A 14,288-nucleotide genomic window follows, 5' to 3' on the forward strand; every position below is an offset into this window, starting at 1 on the left:
ACCAGCAGAGCAGAAGCCATTGCACATGGCCTATGCCCAGAGCGGATTCCTGCTGGGTCCTGCTACTCCTGCTTTTAGTCCTGGCTGCTCGTGGTGGCTGTTGTTCTTGGTGTTAATGCTATTTTTGGCGCGCTTTCGCCCTGCAATGGCAAATATTTTGCCAATACACAAAGGACTCGCGCTCACGTTGACGATGAGTGGGGATTGGGTTGGTTGGTATGCGATGGTCTGGCAGGGGCATGGGGTGACCGTGGAGGACGATGGCGAAAGGAGCCAGAAGGCAACGACAACTTATGGCAGCTGGAATCCTAAGCCTTTTGCCCAGCTATGGGAATTCGCAACAGCAGTAGCTGGCATTTTAAAGCATTTTGTAACCGCACAGTGTCTGCAAATTGTACTCAGCCCTTCTTGAGAATGTTTCATATAAATTATGAGTGGAGTGAAGAATTGCAGACACCTATACTTAGCTCTGATGCCAATACATGTCTGGGCGCATACTTGTTGCGGACACTGTACATATTCGAGAGGTGCAAAAATAGAGGCATTTCGTTGGTGTAAAATTGTCTTTTCTTTGATTTTTTGCGGGTTGTCAATAAAATTACCTATAATATATAGATACATACTAATAAGTAGGTGCGTGTGGGTGTCTGCACACATACCCACACACAAATATACATGCAAACTGGCTGGCAGCGCCGTCAGCAAATGAAAATCCCCCAGGGAGTTGGCGCATGTTTGTTGCTGCTGCCACTGTGCCATGCCGCACTGCTGTTGCTGTGGATGTGGCCCTGCCTCGTCGTTGCCTCGTCGCTTGGGATCCCATGGGATTGGCCGGAGAGCCCGTTGCCGACTCCCCCGAGAAATACATGGCAATGGGTTTTCTGTGTTTTGTGCTTTTTTCCCGCGCCGCACACACGACCAACAAAGGGGGCAGAACGAGGCAGAGAGAAAGAGAGACAGAGAGAGCGAGCGAGTGAGAGAAGAGCAGAAAAAGAGCAAAGCCAAAGTTCGTTTTTTTATACTTTGGGGAAATTCTCGTGCCCCAGCATGAGGATATCTCTCGCTCTCGCTCTCTGTGTCTCTGTGTTTGTGTAAATTTGTGTGTGCGCCAGCTGTCTTTGGGGGCTTCGAGCAGACCAGATCCCCTAGCCCATCCCGCATTCCATACCCTTCTCCACACACCCCCCCACTCTACCCCATGCCCCATGCCCCATGCCCCATGCTGCATGCACATGTGTGCATTGGATTTATTGTCAATTTTATTTGTTATCATTGTTGTTGCCGTTCTCTGCTGTTTCTGCCGCATCTCTCTGCTGTTATTTACACTGACACAATTTGAAATTGTATTAAAAATTAACGGCACTTTGGTTGCCTTGACTGGGCGCCCGGCAGCCGTAGGAGCACGAACAGTAAATGGAACTGTAACCCCTGGAACCCCCAACAAGCAGATCACAAAAATGCCCAAGCTGCAAGCTGCGTTTGGGCCAAACAACTTTTTATGGTCCTGCAGTGAAGGGTATTATAGAGTTTATAAATTCGGGCTTACACTTTGTAAAGTGAATGACAAATGCTTCTTCGCTAGTGGATTTTAGGGATTAAAAAACAATATATGTGTATACTGTAGTTAATAACAGTCAAAAAGCAGTTTCTATAAAGGGTATCCGCTAGTCGTTGCCGCTCAGAATATCTATCCATTTACTTGTTGGTTCACCAGAACACTCAATGTTTCAACCTCATTCTGGGGTTTGTTTGGGTTTTCAGGGTCTCTGAGCGCACAGCCCCCACACTCTACACCAAAACCCCACTCTGGGGGCTCCACTGCCATGTCTGTCCATCTCTCTTGCTCTCGCTGGCTCTCTATCACTGACAGTTAGGTGTGTGGGTCCCCAGGGATTGGCCAATGCCTGCAAGCTGCAGCATGGTCGGTCGGGCGGAGAGACCTCGGAGTAGGAGCTTCAGCTGGAGCAGGAGCAGGAGCATAGCATCGGACGGAACGGGAAGGGACGGTGCCTCATCGCAGGCGGAGGCCATTTGCATTTGTCACATTTTGTGGTCCCGCGAGCAAACTTTGGCAGAGTAATGCTGTGTCCTGTGCTGTGTCCACGTCCACCCCCACTTCCCCATATCCCCACTCTTCCTGTATCCGCCCCTGTCCATGTGTCTCCTAGGGTTATCAAAGCAAATCAATCAGATGCACACACACACCAGCCCACACGGCTACAAATGGATACACGGCACACAGGGCACAGGACACAGGACATGGAGTCGATGTCAGGCCAGGGTCACTGGGGAGCAACTGACCAACCAATTGGGTTTGCCCAACTTACGTTTGAGACAGGCGCGCGGCTTGGCCTGTTTGCGTCGGGACATGGCCAGGATGAAGGCGTCTCTGGAGGGTTAGCACTATGCAAATCACTTTTTAACACACAATTTCCCTATGCCTATATCGGTATAGGTCTCGGTTCATCGGCCGATATCGTTTCGCGCCAAACACGTGTCCACTTGAGGTTTGTTTTGGTTTCGATGGGAATCCTGGCAAGCGCTTCGGATATCCTTGCGCCTTCAGCGTCGGCAACTGACTGAATGGTGTCCGCATCTTGGCCCACAACGTCGCGTTGCCTGGCTCTCTGGCATAACATCACACATCCAGAAACAACCGAAACAGAAGCAGAAGCTCTTAAAACAAAATGGAATTCGCACAGAGCAGTCGCAGTGAGAGCGAGAAAAGAGAAGAGAAGCCACGACGAAGAGCGCGGAACGGGGAGAGGAAGCGGGAGAGGTAGAGGTAGAGGCAACAGCCACCCAAGCCCTCCCATTCCATCCATCCATGTATCAGAGCTAGCCGGCAACTGAGCCTTTTCCCCAGAGGGTTGCTTCTGTTCCATCCCCTAGAGACTTATGCGACCAGCGAGTCTGGGGCGCGCACCAATCGTGACGTTTCTGGGTGCCGCATTGCTCTGCCACTGCCACACGGAACCTCATGCTGGCCGGGCACAGTAGGCGACGCAACCACCGTTCTTGTTCGTCTGTTGCAATTATAAAGTCAAGTCAATTATTTTATAGCTACCGCTGGCCCTACTTCAACTTTCGCACGTGCGTATGGGGGGTCCAAGTTGCAAGGGGCGCGATCTTATTGAGTAAGTCCCAAGGTGCCTCCCGAATTGCCATTTCTACTACCAGGTTTCTCAGCAGCGGGATAACATACGTACACACGTAACTCCTTGGTGGGCCGTGAGAAACGTGGCCAAAGGAGGTACACTCCGAAGTGAGAGTCGAAGGAGAAGGTAATGCTCTGGCAGCGGGTGACGACATTGAGAATTAATCTTTTGTTGTGATTTCCACTCGACTTTCGAGCCGAATGCATGGGTTACGAAAGTTGATGTAGTAGTCTTGATATCGGGATATTAATAGAAGTTCTATAGCCGGAAACTGGCGGGAAAGAAAGATCCTACAGATCGGGAACGTTACTTGATAGTCATAGCATATATCGGTCTGTTTATGGTGGTCCAGCAGAAGGAGAATAGTGAAAAAGTTAAATTTAATCACTGATCGAAAATTATATTCCTCGATTTTAATATGCGGTTTAGTATTACTAGTTAATTTTGAGCCTCAACACTAAACATATACATATTTTTATCTGCAAAATTGGTCAGTTTTCTTTAATATTGGCTCCGCTTTGCTGTGTGCGAGCCCTCATGACATGTTTTATACCTATTTATGCATATAATTAGTTTTCTATAAATGTAACTTGATCCCATTCACATTAGGGTACAAAATATGCAGTTTCAGCGGCTAAACTGGGTAGGTTTACTGTAGCCGGCATACATGGATATATTGTGTGTGTGTGTTGGTGTCTTACTGAAAACCTTAGGAAAAATAAGATGTCAGATGTAAAACCTTAAATGTTGGTACATGATTTATACGTTCTTTCTACATAGCGACACAGCCTTTCTACTTTTCTCAGTGGCGACCCCTGATAGATGGGTCTTTGAATATTCAACCACAGATGGCGTCACTCCAAGTCCAACGGGCGATTTTAAATTCAAATTTAAATTATCCAACTGGAAAATATTAATTTAAAATTTATTTTAATTGGAGTTTTGTGATATATTGATTTTCCTCGAATTTTAACATCTATCTTTTATGTATGTATGCGACCGGTTCGGTTATATGCGTAGCTCGTCATGCGGCTGCGATCGGATTGGCGGGAGGGGATTTTCTTGGGATTCAAGCTTAGCACACTTCGGCTTGTTGTCCCATGTCCCAATTGATGTCACAGACATTGAATAAATTAGAAAATAAAATAATGGTTAATTAATCACATTAGATAATTACATATACATATCTTTATAAGTTAACACCTTTAAAGTCTTAAAAGCTTTATTCAAAATATGTATATCTTGTTGTTGGCAGTTGGCGAATATGTGTTTAAATTTACAATAATTCGATTACCGCGTTTGATTTTCGAATCTTTAGATTATAATAAACTTTGCTCTTCCGGTTAACCCCGGTCACGGTCCCGATCCCAGCCACCAGCAGCTTGGCTACTTCCTTGCCAGATTTCTTCCAGATATGGAAATTTGCTACGCATATGCCAAGAAAAACGAATGAGAGGATGCGTTCGTTCCGCTGCTCGTTCGGCGACTCCTTCCCAGCCAGCCAGCGCCCATCGACCATTCATCAATTCATTCATGAACAAAATCGAGGGTTAGTGAGTGGAGTGTTTTACTCCTCTGTTTACTATAGACCCAAGACGCGTAGTGCGAGGCGAGTAAAAGTAGCGGCAGGAGGCGCAACGTAACCCAGTCCCCGAAATCAAGGTGGAGGCGCAAAACGAAGAAGTCGCAAAGGCGAAGAAGGTAAAAACGAGAGAAAAGGAAGAAAACATCTGTCGCCGGGCCAGCATAAAGAAACAATCCGGTTGCAAGCTGCAACATTGGCTCAAAAACGATTCATGGCACAGAGAACATATGATTGAGTTGCCCGAAAAAAAGATGAGAAACAAAAAACCAAAACGCACCTTTTGTACGAGTATTTTGAGGCAGCGGCAGCAGCAGCTGCCGTCTGTTGTCGCTGCCGATGTCGCTGTCGGTGCATGGATGAGTCGCAGTCGCAGTGGCGGTCGGAGGCAGAGGCAGAGGCACAGTCAGAGCTGAGATGGGGACAGGGACAGACAGCCTGTTGATGAGCCCACAATGCACACATGCTCCATGCTCCATGCCACACGGTGTTGCCGTGTCTTCCATAATGATAAGTCGTAGTTGAGGAAGCCGGCCGACACATTAAATTTGGAGTATTGTCGCTGGGCAACAGCAGCAGCAGCAGCTGCTCGTGGGGCTTAGGAACCCCGAGCCTAAAGAGGTAACTCGAGTGGCAAAAGTTCAGATAGGTCAAGTAAGCAAGGGGTTGTCAAAATATTTGGGGATCGATAATAATTCCCTAATCCTGACAAATTGGGTGTTCAAAGGAATATCAAGTTATGATTTTACAAAATATTCCCATTCCCTTCCACTCTACGTTTACACTTTAAGTACAGAAAACTAATCAATTACGATTCTGTAACTAAATAAGTTGAAATAATAGCTACAGTATGTTCAAATAATTTTCAGCACGATTGCCTAAATATTTATGCTGGCATTTCGTTTCCTCGAATATGAACATATGTTGGCAATGCCCTCAGTATTCGCTATTCAAACCCAGTCCAGAAACAGCGGGCAGCGATGTTCGAAGTCCTCCCAAGGTATATAGGGCACCAAAACCCTACCTGCCTGTTGCGATACCTTTAAAAAACATACTTCACCGAAGAGCACAGCAAAGAAGAAAACGAGAACCGAAGACAAACGTGCCACATCGGGCTCGTTCGTGCCACATTCAAAATTTGTGCGTGGAATCGAAAGGACGTTCTGCTCCGTCTCTCCGTACGTGCTCGCTCTCTTCTCTCTCTGTGCGATTCGGTGGTATACGACCTTTTTGTTTGCCTCGTTTCGCGCCACCAACCCACCCCCGGCGGACACAGTTACAGTTACGTTGGGCAACTACGGTTACAGCTCGAGTTACCGTTAGTTCTGTAGTGACGTCAAAGGCCGACGAGGACGTGTGTCAGTGCGAAAAGCGTATCGAGGAAGTTGCAAGTGTCGCCAAAATGTCTGCCAACAACCATCACCAAGTGGAGCCAGCCGCAGCAGTGGCCACCGCCCAAAAATCCGCCTCCTCGGAATACCTGAAGCGCACCTGCCTCATCTGCGGATGCCACACGAATCAGACCATCAATATCTACGAGCCGCGCTCCGGGCCCAACATAGTGCAGTTGATCCAGGCGAAATTCAAGTTTCAGGTATGGAGTATGGATTTTTCCCATCTAACAAAAATCGATATTTGTACACGGCTCGTCAGATGAGTCATCGTCTTGCAACAACAGCATGAAAGCAGCAGCAGCAGCAGCACCGTTACAACGTCCTTCGGCAAAAGTTCTCTGCCCCTTGTATGTGTGGGAGTACGCGTGTGTGCCTGAGAGTATTTGCATGTGTGTGCGAGTTTTTGGGTTAAAAGGGGATGAACTCCGCCAGAGTCTGGGGCTCAGCAAAAGGGTGGCACGACAAGCCGACAGGCCGACAGGTAAAGGTAGCTCCCACAGCATCCCAGCGCTCTCCGAAAGTTTTCGCTGTTTTTCCGCTCTCTCTCAAAGTGCACATCCTGTCGGGGACAACAGGAGCAGTAGTACGGTAGGAGCAGCTGGTGCATTTCCCTTCGGTAATTGGACACTTTGCATATGCCGCCACTTAGATCGATCCGGTGCCTTTCCCATACTCATAATTCCCAACAGCTTGTTCTAATGTGCGATGGGAATGAAATGTGGAACATGGAAAACGATCCTTGACCCGATCCTTGGTTTATTTTCTGTGGAAGTGAGTTTCGGGTATTGGATTACACAAATACACTCTCCTACCTGTTTCCGAACCTGCTCAAGGGCTGGGGGCAGTCGCAGATGCAGATGCACGACAATTCGGGCACTTCCCAGTAGGAAGGCGAAGCCGAGGAGCATTGATTGCTCCAATTTCTGCGGGCAGTGAACGAACCTTTCCCAGACCAGACCCTTTCCTCTCGCTATCCCTCTTCACCGGCAGCTGTATTTGCGACTCAAACTCAACCTCAACCTCAACACATCAGGGTTCCAGTGCTTCCCTGCTGCTGGCTGCTTTATCGGTTCCCTCTTTGGGTTGTGTGTTTGTTATTTTCGCATATCAGCTATTGAATACCTGAGGCTGTGTCTGGGTTTTATAGTGTGAGTGCACTTCAACGAAAATTACCGAGTGATTTTGGGTTAGACGGAACTATGTACATACATACATATGTATATACGCTACACGGTGGTGGTTGTGTCCTGAACAATGCCAAAAACCTGAAAGAGATTCCGGTTCCGAAAAAGGCGCAAATCCAAACAAAAGTTCTTAGATATCCCTATCCCTATCCCTTCCACCCCATAAAACAAATAACTTCTAAGAAATTCTTTTTGATTAAGATTCTCTGCATTTCCCAGCAGAAGCCTTAAAAAGGAGCCTCAGAGTGCCCAAAACAAAACAAAGCCCAAACTAGTCTTGCCTCCTATTTGAAGGTCTTCGTCTACTCTGTTATTTCGGGGGCGCATCTTTTCTAGGGTTTCTTAGATATGGATTAGTATTCCCCAATCACAAAGGAATATGGGGCACTGACAGCTGAAGGAATAACAGTATCCTACTCGAGCACACAAGTATTTTTGAAGTGGTTGCTAAAAGATTGAAGTGGGAATCCTATCAAAATACACTTTTAAACATTGTAGAAGCCTGAAGTTTAACTGCGCTTAAGCTAAATATGTATTAATAGAAATCACCCAGTAATTCTTATGATCATAGGAGTAACTGCCATGTGTCCACTACTCACAGAACCTCCCTCTCTTCTCACCCCTTAAAAAAAACCGTTAAACATACCCTGTGGCTTTGCCCTCGAGGATCGTTGATTGCTTAGAGCCATTGTTGCGAAAGCATATACCACCACCTGCCGCGATCGCAGCGTGGCAACCAGAACTCCACCCGCACCCTCGTAAGCCACCCTGCCGCCGCTTGAATTCAGGGAAACTCAATTGAGACCGTTCTCTAGCGTGTGCTGTGCTGGGACAATACTCGTAAAGCCCTCAATGACAGTGCTATAAACTTCAGTTGCAATCAGTTTGTCTGTCTGCTCCTTACCGCTAACCTCCACCGCCTGCTCCCTCCACCTCTCTCCCTTTCCCCCTCTTTGCTACCTTCTCTTGTCTCCCGTCTTCTCTGGCTCTGACCGTGTGCGTGTGTGGCTGCCTGGATGCCTGCTGTTGTCTGAATTGCACCTGGCCTGCAATTTGCATTATTATACCGTTTACACATGGCGAGCAAAGGTAAACAGGGATCGACAATCGATCCTGATCCTGGCTCCCTACGGTACCCCTTCTACCCTTCCTCCCTTATCTAATGCGCCGAGCAGCTGTCGCGCCTGCGCGTGCCTAATGCCATAGTTCTCGTTCACCCAGTTCCCGGCGCGGTTCCACAGCGATTCGACGGGGCGCGTGGCCGTTGGAGAAACGGGTTTGCTTCTGGCTAACCGAATATCCCTTTGGCTTTGACTGGTTTTTGGGCCTTTTGGGCCAGCTGCTGCTGCCGCTGACGCTGCCGCGGCCGCTATTAATGCTGCCTGGGCTCTTCTGGGCGCAATGGTTTCTTGGGCAGGTGCACGAAATTATTGATACCCGAGGAATGTTGGCTCTTGGGTAATTAATATGCCTGGCCTGCTCAAGGCTCGCCTGGCAGTCGCTTCAAAATTGATATGATATTTTTTGCACCTTTGACTGCAGATACATAGTTCTCCACGGTTCGGTTCGAGCTCGAGCCTCATTAGTGGTCACTCGGAGAGCGATCACTAAGTGCATAGGCGTATCGTAATTTTCGAAAGGTTTATTCTGTGGTTATGCTTGGCTAGAGGTGACAGGACATGAAATGGGGAGGACTAACGACACTTGGGTCACCAAACATTCTAGGATTACAAATGGTTGTGCAGCTCGGCGATGAATCGAATACGAGTATCGATCTATTATACAAACTATTATCTTTCAATGTCTCACCCGCATTCTTCTTCTCCAATTACAGCCCCTCAATGAGGATAAGTTTCTGTGCTTCAGCTGCAACAACTGGCTTATCAATTGGCACTCCCTGCAGGCCCTGAACAGCAACGATGCCGACAGCCAGAGTCAGAGCCCCTCCGCCCAAATGGGCAACAACAGCAGCGGCAGTCTATTGCCGGAAGAGCGGGCGCGTCGGATGGGTCGTCCGGTGGCCTATGTGCAGCCACAGGTACGCGTTAATCCCCGGTCTCAGCCTCTGGTCCGCGTCCAACCCCAGCCACAGCCCCAACAACTGCGAGTACGCGTCCAACCTCAGCCGCAGCCTCAACCACAATTCCAGCAGCAGCCTTTGGTACGAATCCAGCCCCAGGCGCAGTTCCAGCAACAGCCCCATATTCGTGTGCAGCCCCAGGCGCTGTTCCCGCAACATCCCCAGCCCCAGCCACAACAAGCACGTGTGCGCGTACAGCCCCAATCCCAGCCAAGGATTCGAGCCCAATCCCGGGTTCGCGTGCAGCCCCGATTACGCGGCCCGAACCAGTCACAGCTCCGTAACAATGTCAATCTTGCTCCGGCGGCCATCACCTACAGAAAGAGGAGTAGCAGCAGAGGCTTTGGGTCCGTCGATGGTATGAGCAAGATTCTCCGCCAGTGCTACCTGGAGAGCGTCAAGTTCTGGTCGCAGCCAAAGAAAATAACCCAACAGTCGCTTAATGACCACCTCCGACAGTTCCAGGAGAAGAGTAATCTTCTGGGAAAGGTGCAAGGTGTGGCGCCTCGGCGGAAGCCAGCTGTGGTGGCCATGGAGAGGCCAGCAGCAGGTGCCACTGCTCACCAGTTAACCAACGAGGACACCTTACCATCGGCACCGGCAGCGGCACCGGATGCGGCACCTGCTCCGGCTTCAGCTCCATCTCAGGCACACCAAAGATTCGCCCAGCCGAGTGTCGATGGCAAGGTGGTGGCCATGTTCCGACGATTGGGTACCACGCTCAGCAGAGAGAGCTCAATGGACGGGGAGGCATCAGAATCGTCAGCACCCACCACCTCAACCGCATCTCCACCTCCCCGCCCTCCGCAAATAATGAGCCCCTCCAAGCAGCGACCGCGCTGGACGCGAACCCTCGACGATGATGAAGTCCTGCTGGAATTCGATAGCGTCATATCCGAGGTCCTACCAGCACCAGTGGCGTCATCATTGACAACATCCCCACCGCCAACCACCGCAAGGCGATGCCTCAGCTATCCAATTACCAATGAAAGGGAGGAGGACGAGGATGGGCAAGGGGCAGCAAACGAGTTAGAGGAAATGGAAGTGTTGCAGGAACAGGAAGTGCAACTGGAGCTGGACGAGGAAGAAGAGCCACAGAGCCACGATGAAGAAAGCAGCGTGGAAATTTCCCACCAAGCCAGCCTAGAGCATTCTGGCCTGCGGCTGCCCCGAGGTCTGAGCATCAGCCTGATCTAAGGGGGCAGACCGTAGTCTACGCACACACGGGTGTGGGTATCAGTAGGAGTAGGGTCCCCCAAGTGGGCCGAAAACCATCAAAAGAATAGTCAAATTGAATGCACAAAGCATAAGTATATTAATAGGCATTAGCTAATGTCGTATCTATAGTACCTTGAATTATTTTAATTGATAGTCAATATATGTATTAGCGCCTGATTGATCGAAAGCAGCAGACAAAATACCTAAGAATGTTAAGTTAACGATGTGGAAAGCTATATTTAAAATATATTAGTGTTAATCAACCTCCACTACCCATCCCCCCCTTCCCAACAAGCCAATGTAGTTGAATTTGTGTCTTTGCCCACAAGATAAAGTATTACAAAATATGAAAGAAAAAATAAAAGTACTTAAATAGCACAACAGCAATCAAAATTTACATAAATCTTTGTTTTTTTTTTAACTATTTTCTTTTAGATTTTTCGAGGATTTTTGCACTAACATTATATTATTTATTCAAAAATAAAATTATTGCCTAAGATAACAGAGCTGCCAGACTACTTGAACTCTGCGATCAGTAGCGCTCCAGCGGCAATTTCTTGAACTATTTGAATTTTGTTGCATACAATACATACCTCGTTGCTGCGAAATTGCAGATGGCGCCAGTCGCATCCCCGGCACCAGCTAGCATCTGATTTTTAAAGTGTGCTGTCAGGCGCAATCAGCTGCTCTTCCTAACAGTGTGCTGTTATAAAAAATAGGCTCGCTTTTCAAAAGGGATGTTACTGGATTGAATTCCGGCACCTTGTTGAGAAGACCTTTTATCAGCTATTGCTGGAGAGCTATCCAAGATTGAGGTGAGCGAAATGTCGGCAATTCCAATTTCCCACTTAAAAAACGGCGTATTTCCAGTTGACCATGGTCCAGGCCGATCCTCCGATTCTGTAGTCCGTACAGGCATCAAAAAGCGTGCCATATTCCACTTCAGCGATACGGAGGATGACCAAGAAGATGTGCCATTAAGGCAGCGCATTACTGACAGCCATTCGAAAAGCTCGTCAGCAAAGCTACACCAGTGCAATCTGTGCGGCAAATCTTTCAGATACATCACAAATCTCTATGGTCATCCAGAGCATTCAAAAGGTGAGAGCTCCGAATCATTCCGCATAAGACAAGTAGATCCCTATTAAAAATACATGCAATTTCAGACAATCGTACAAGCACATAATGTTGCATTATGCCAATTAACTGCCAATCCAATCCCATATCCATCCATATATCAATACATATAACATTCAGCATCCCTAATATTTGGTCATTAGGTGTCCATCCATCGTATGTATTGTTCTAGAATGTGGTACCGACAGGTACCCAATCTGTCGGTTGGGCTAGGTCAGTACTGATTCATCCACTACTGCGGCATACTTTTGCAAAAAACAATTCTAGAGACGCAGTCGATTTCGGGATATTCCCGAATATCATTTTTATGGCTTGATTCTCAGAATTATAATTTGCTTTCGCCTCATGTACAAAGAATAGAATTGTAATTTCGTTTTGTGATTATTTTAGTGGACTCGTATTTGTTTTAGTTAGCCAATTGCGTAGTGAGAACGAACGTGTTGAGGTCAGCATCGATCGTCGCGATGTTTGTGCAATTGAGACTGAAAAATAAAAGTACGCACAGCTGCCGCACCGCACACCTCATTCATTTTGGCATTACAATATTATATCAATGCGAACCGAGCCGAACAGAAATGATGACTGACGACATGACTGGCAATGTTAATAATGTTGTGCGGAAATTTCTACGCGCACTTCAAGTACAAAACGCTTAATTGAGACTGAAACTAAGGTTGCTTTTATTTATAAATAAATATTGTATCAGTTTGTCCTGAACTTGAAGATGACTTGGCGCTACATCGCACAGAGCAGAGCAGACAAGAGATGAGCGGAGGAGCGCATGCGACTGCCGGAAGTAAAGCCCCATCGAGTATACGCAGTGTGGCCGTGTAATGTGGTTAAATTTCTTAATGCCACCGGCAAATGACGGCCAAGGTTGAGGCAGGCACCACTTGCCACTCGGCACGTTGTACGCACTGCCACCGATCTGCCACAGAGGCCGGCATTGAAGGCTTTGAGACATTTTTAGCCACCTCAAGGATGCAATATCTTGCCAAAAGTGTAGACCTGGCTAAGGTCAGGCAGCATCGGCATCGTCTCCAAATGGAACGAAAGTTGAGAGTCGAGAATCGAGCCAGCAAATGTCAGTTCAATACACATCAGATTATGTCATCGGTGGGGAGTCTCCAACTCCCCACCAACAAAATGGATGCCATGCCCGACTCGTTTTTTATAATTTACATCATTTATTTTTAGCCGAACCCCCACAGGTCCATCAAGATCTGGATGAACCCTTGCCACTAAGTTGTTCTGGAAAATAACCCGACTGGTTTCTCATTTAACTTTCAGTTTTCCTGTTTTCGGTTCCTGTTTCAGTACATTTAATTAGCATAAATTTAAAAGGGAATTTAGCAGCCTCCTGGCAGGAAGTTTAATCATCAGATCACATGAACCCGTGCTCTGTGATTACTCTCCCAATTTGGCTGGCTATGGATGTGGCTGTGGCTGTGGATGTTATGCAAGCGGTACGCACAACACGCTTCCCGTTGCCCACCGGCAACCATGCATCCGTGGCACGATGGGATCTAATATTGGGGCTGGCCTGCTTCTGGCCCACGCGGTGAAAAATTGTGCGACAATTAGTTCAGGCATGCAGGCAGCCACTGCCGCTGGCCAGGCTTCCAAACGGGTTTCTTCTTGGCCCGGAGAGTGGGAGTGGGCGGCACTGCCCGATGCGTGTGTGCAAAAATCGCATATATCGTACACGAGTATACCTATGGAAATTGTTTAATAAATCGAAAAATGAAGCAAAAAATGAACTGAAAATTGAACAACAAATACCTTGGAACCGCAAAAAAAATACACACACAAATCGCACGCACGGCAACGATTAAGATACGAGTGTGAGTATGAGTACGAGTACGAATATGAGTATGGGTATGGGTACTCGAAAAACGGCTCCAGCGGCAGCAGCAGAGGCAGTAACAATGCTAACGGCCGCTTTATGAACAATTATGAACCGCGGGCGAGTTCGGATCCGAGTTGGGGGCGCATGCGTCACGCTTTTTGCGGCGCTCGCTCGCTCATGTCACTTGTATGAAGACAAATTTTTCGGGCAAAAAATCAGAAATTACGAATATTATTCAATATAATTCAAATTGTTGCTTTCACAGGCAAGGCAGTCTGGTTGAGATCTGCTGTACGAGTACCAGTATATTGTGTGGCTATTTCGTTTTCGTTGGCCTAGTTACCTTCGGTTCTCGAGTGGCGCGAATTTCAATTTCGCTTTCAGTTTGGGGGCTGCCTTCGATTGCGCTAGATTCGGTTCGGTTCGGTTCGGTATATGATTTGGCAAAAAGACAGCAAATTGCTGGCTAAGCTCCATTTCAAGTTCATTATTGTAACAATGGACTTAATAATAATGCCCATACGATCACCGGGGCGAAAAAAGCGATGTTTTTGTTCAAATATATTTATTTATGGTTAACACACATATAATACGAGTATAATTTATTGCAATGCTTCTGTAAGAAATCAAAATTAAAAGCTAAAAATGAAAAATATTTTTATTCTCTCCTGTAATAATCCGTTTTG

At 47.4% G+C, this 14,288-nt stretch overlaps 2 protein-coding genes across 2 annotated transcripts in view; one reads left to right on the top strand and one right to left on the bottom strand.

The window, feature by feature from the left end:
- The window catches only part of LOC6590209 (zinc finger protein 423 homolog), a 28,679-nt gene extending 26,309 nt beyond the window's left edge, over positions 1–2,370 (bottom strand). The window contains exon 1 of the mRNA XM_026986411.1: positions 2,328–2,370. Coding sequence (XP_026842212.1) covers positions 2,328–2,370 — 43 coding nt within the window. The remainder of the gene's footprint in view (positions 1–2,327) is intronic.
- A 3,557-nt stretch (positions 2,371–5,927) lies between these two features.
- LOC6590211 (protein phyllopod) lies at positions 5,928–10,996 on the top strand. Its single transcript, XM_026985844.1, has 2 exons — positions 5,928–6,334; positions 9,153–10,996. The coding sequence occupies exons 1-2, from the start codon at positions 6,143–6,145 to the stop codon at positions 10,593–10,595; spliced, it is 1,635 nt and encodes a 544-aa protein (XP_026841645.1). The 5' UTR covers positions 5,928–6,142; the 3' UTR covers positions 10,596–10,996.
- The last annotated feature ends 3,292 nt before the right edge of the window (positions 10,997–14,288 follow it).

The sequence above is a fragment of the Drosophila persimilis genome, unplaced genomic scaffold (genome assembly GCF_003286085.1).
Source record: "Drosophila persimilis strain 14011-0111.01,24,50 unplaced genomic scaffold, DperRS2 tig00000002-arrow-pilon, whole genome shotgun sequence".
NCBI lineage: Eukaryota > Metazoa > Arthropoda > Insecta > Diptera > Drosophilidae > Drosophila > Drosophila persimilis.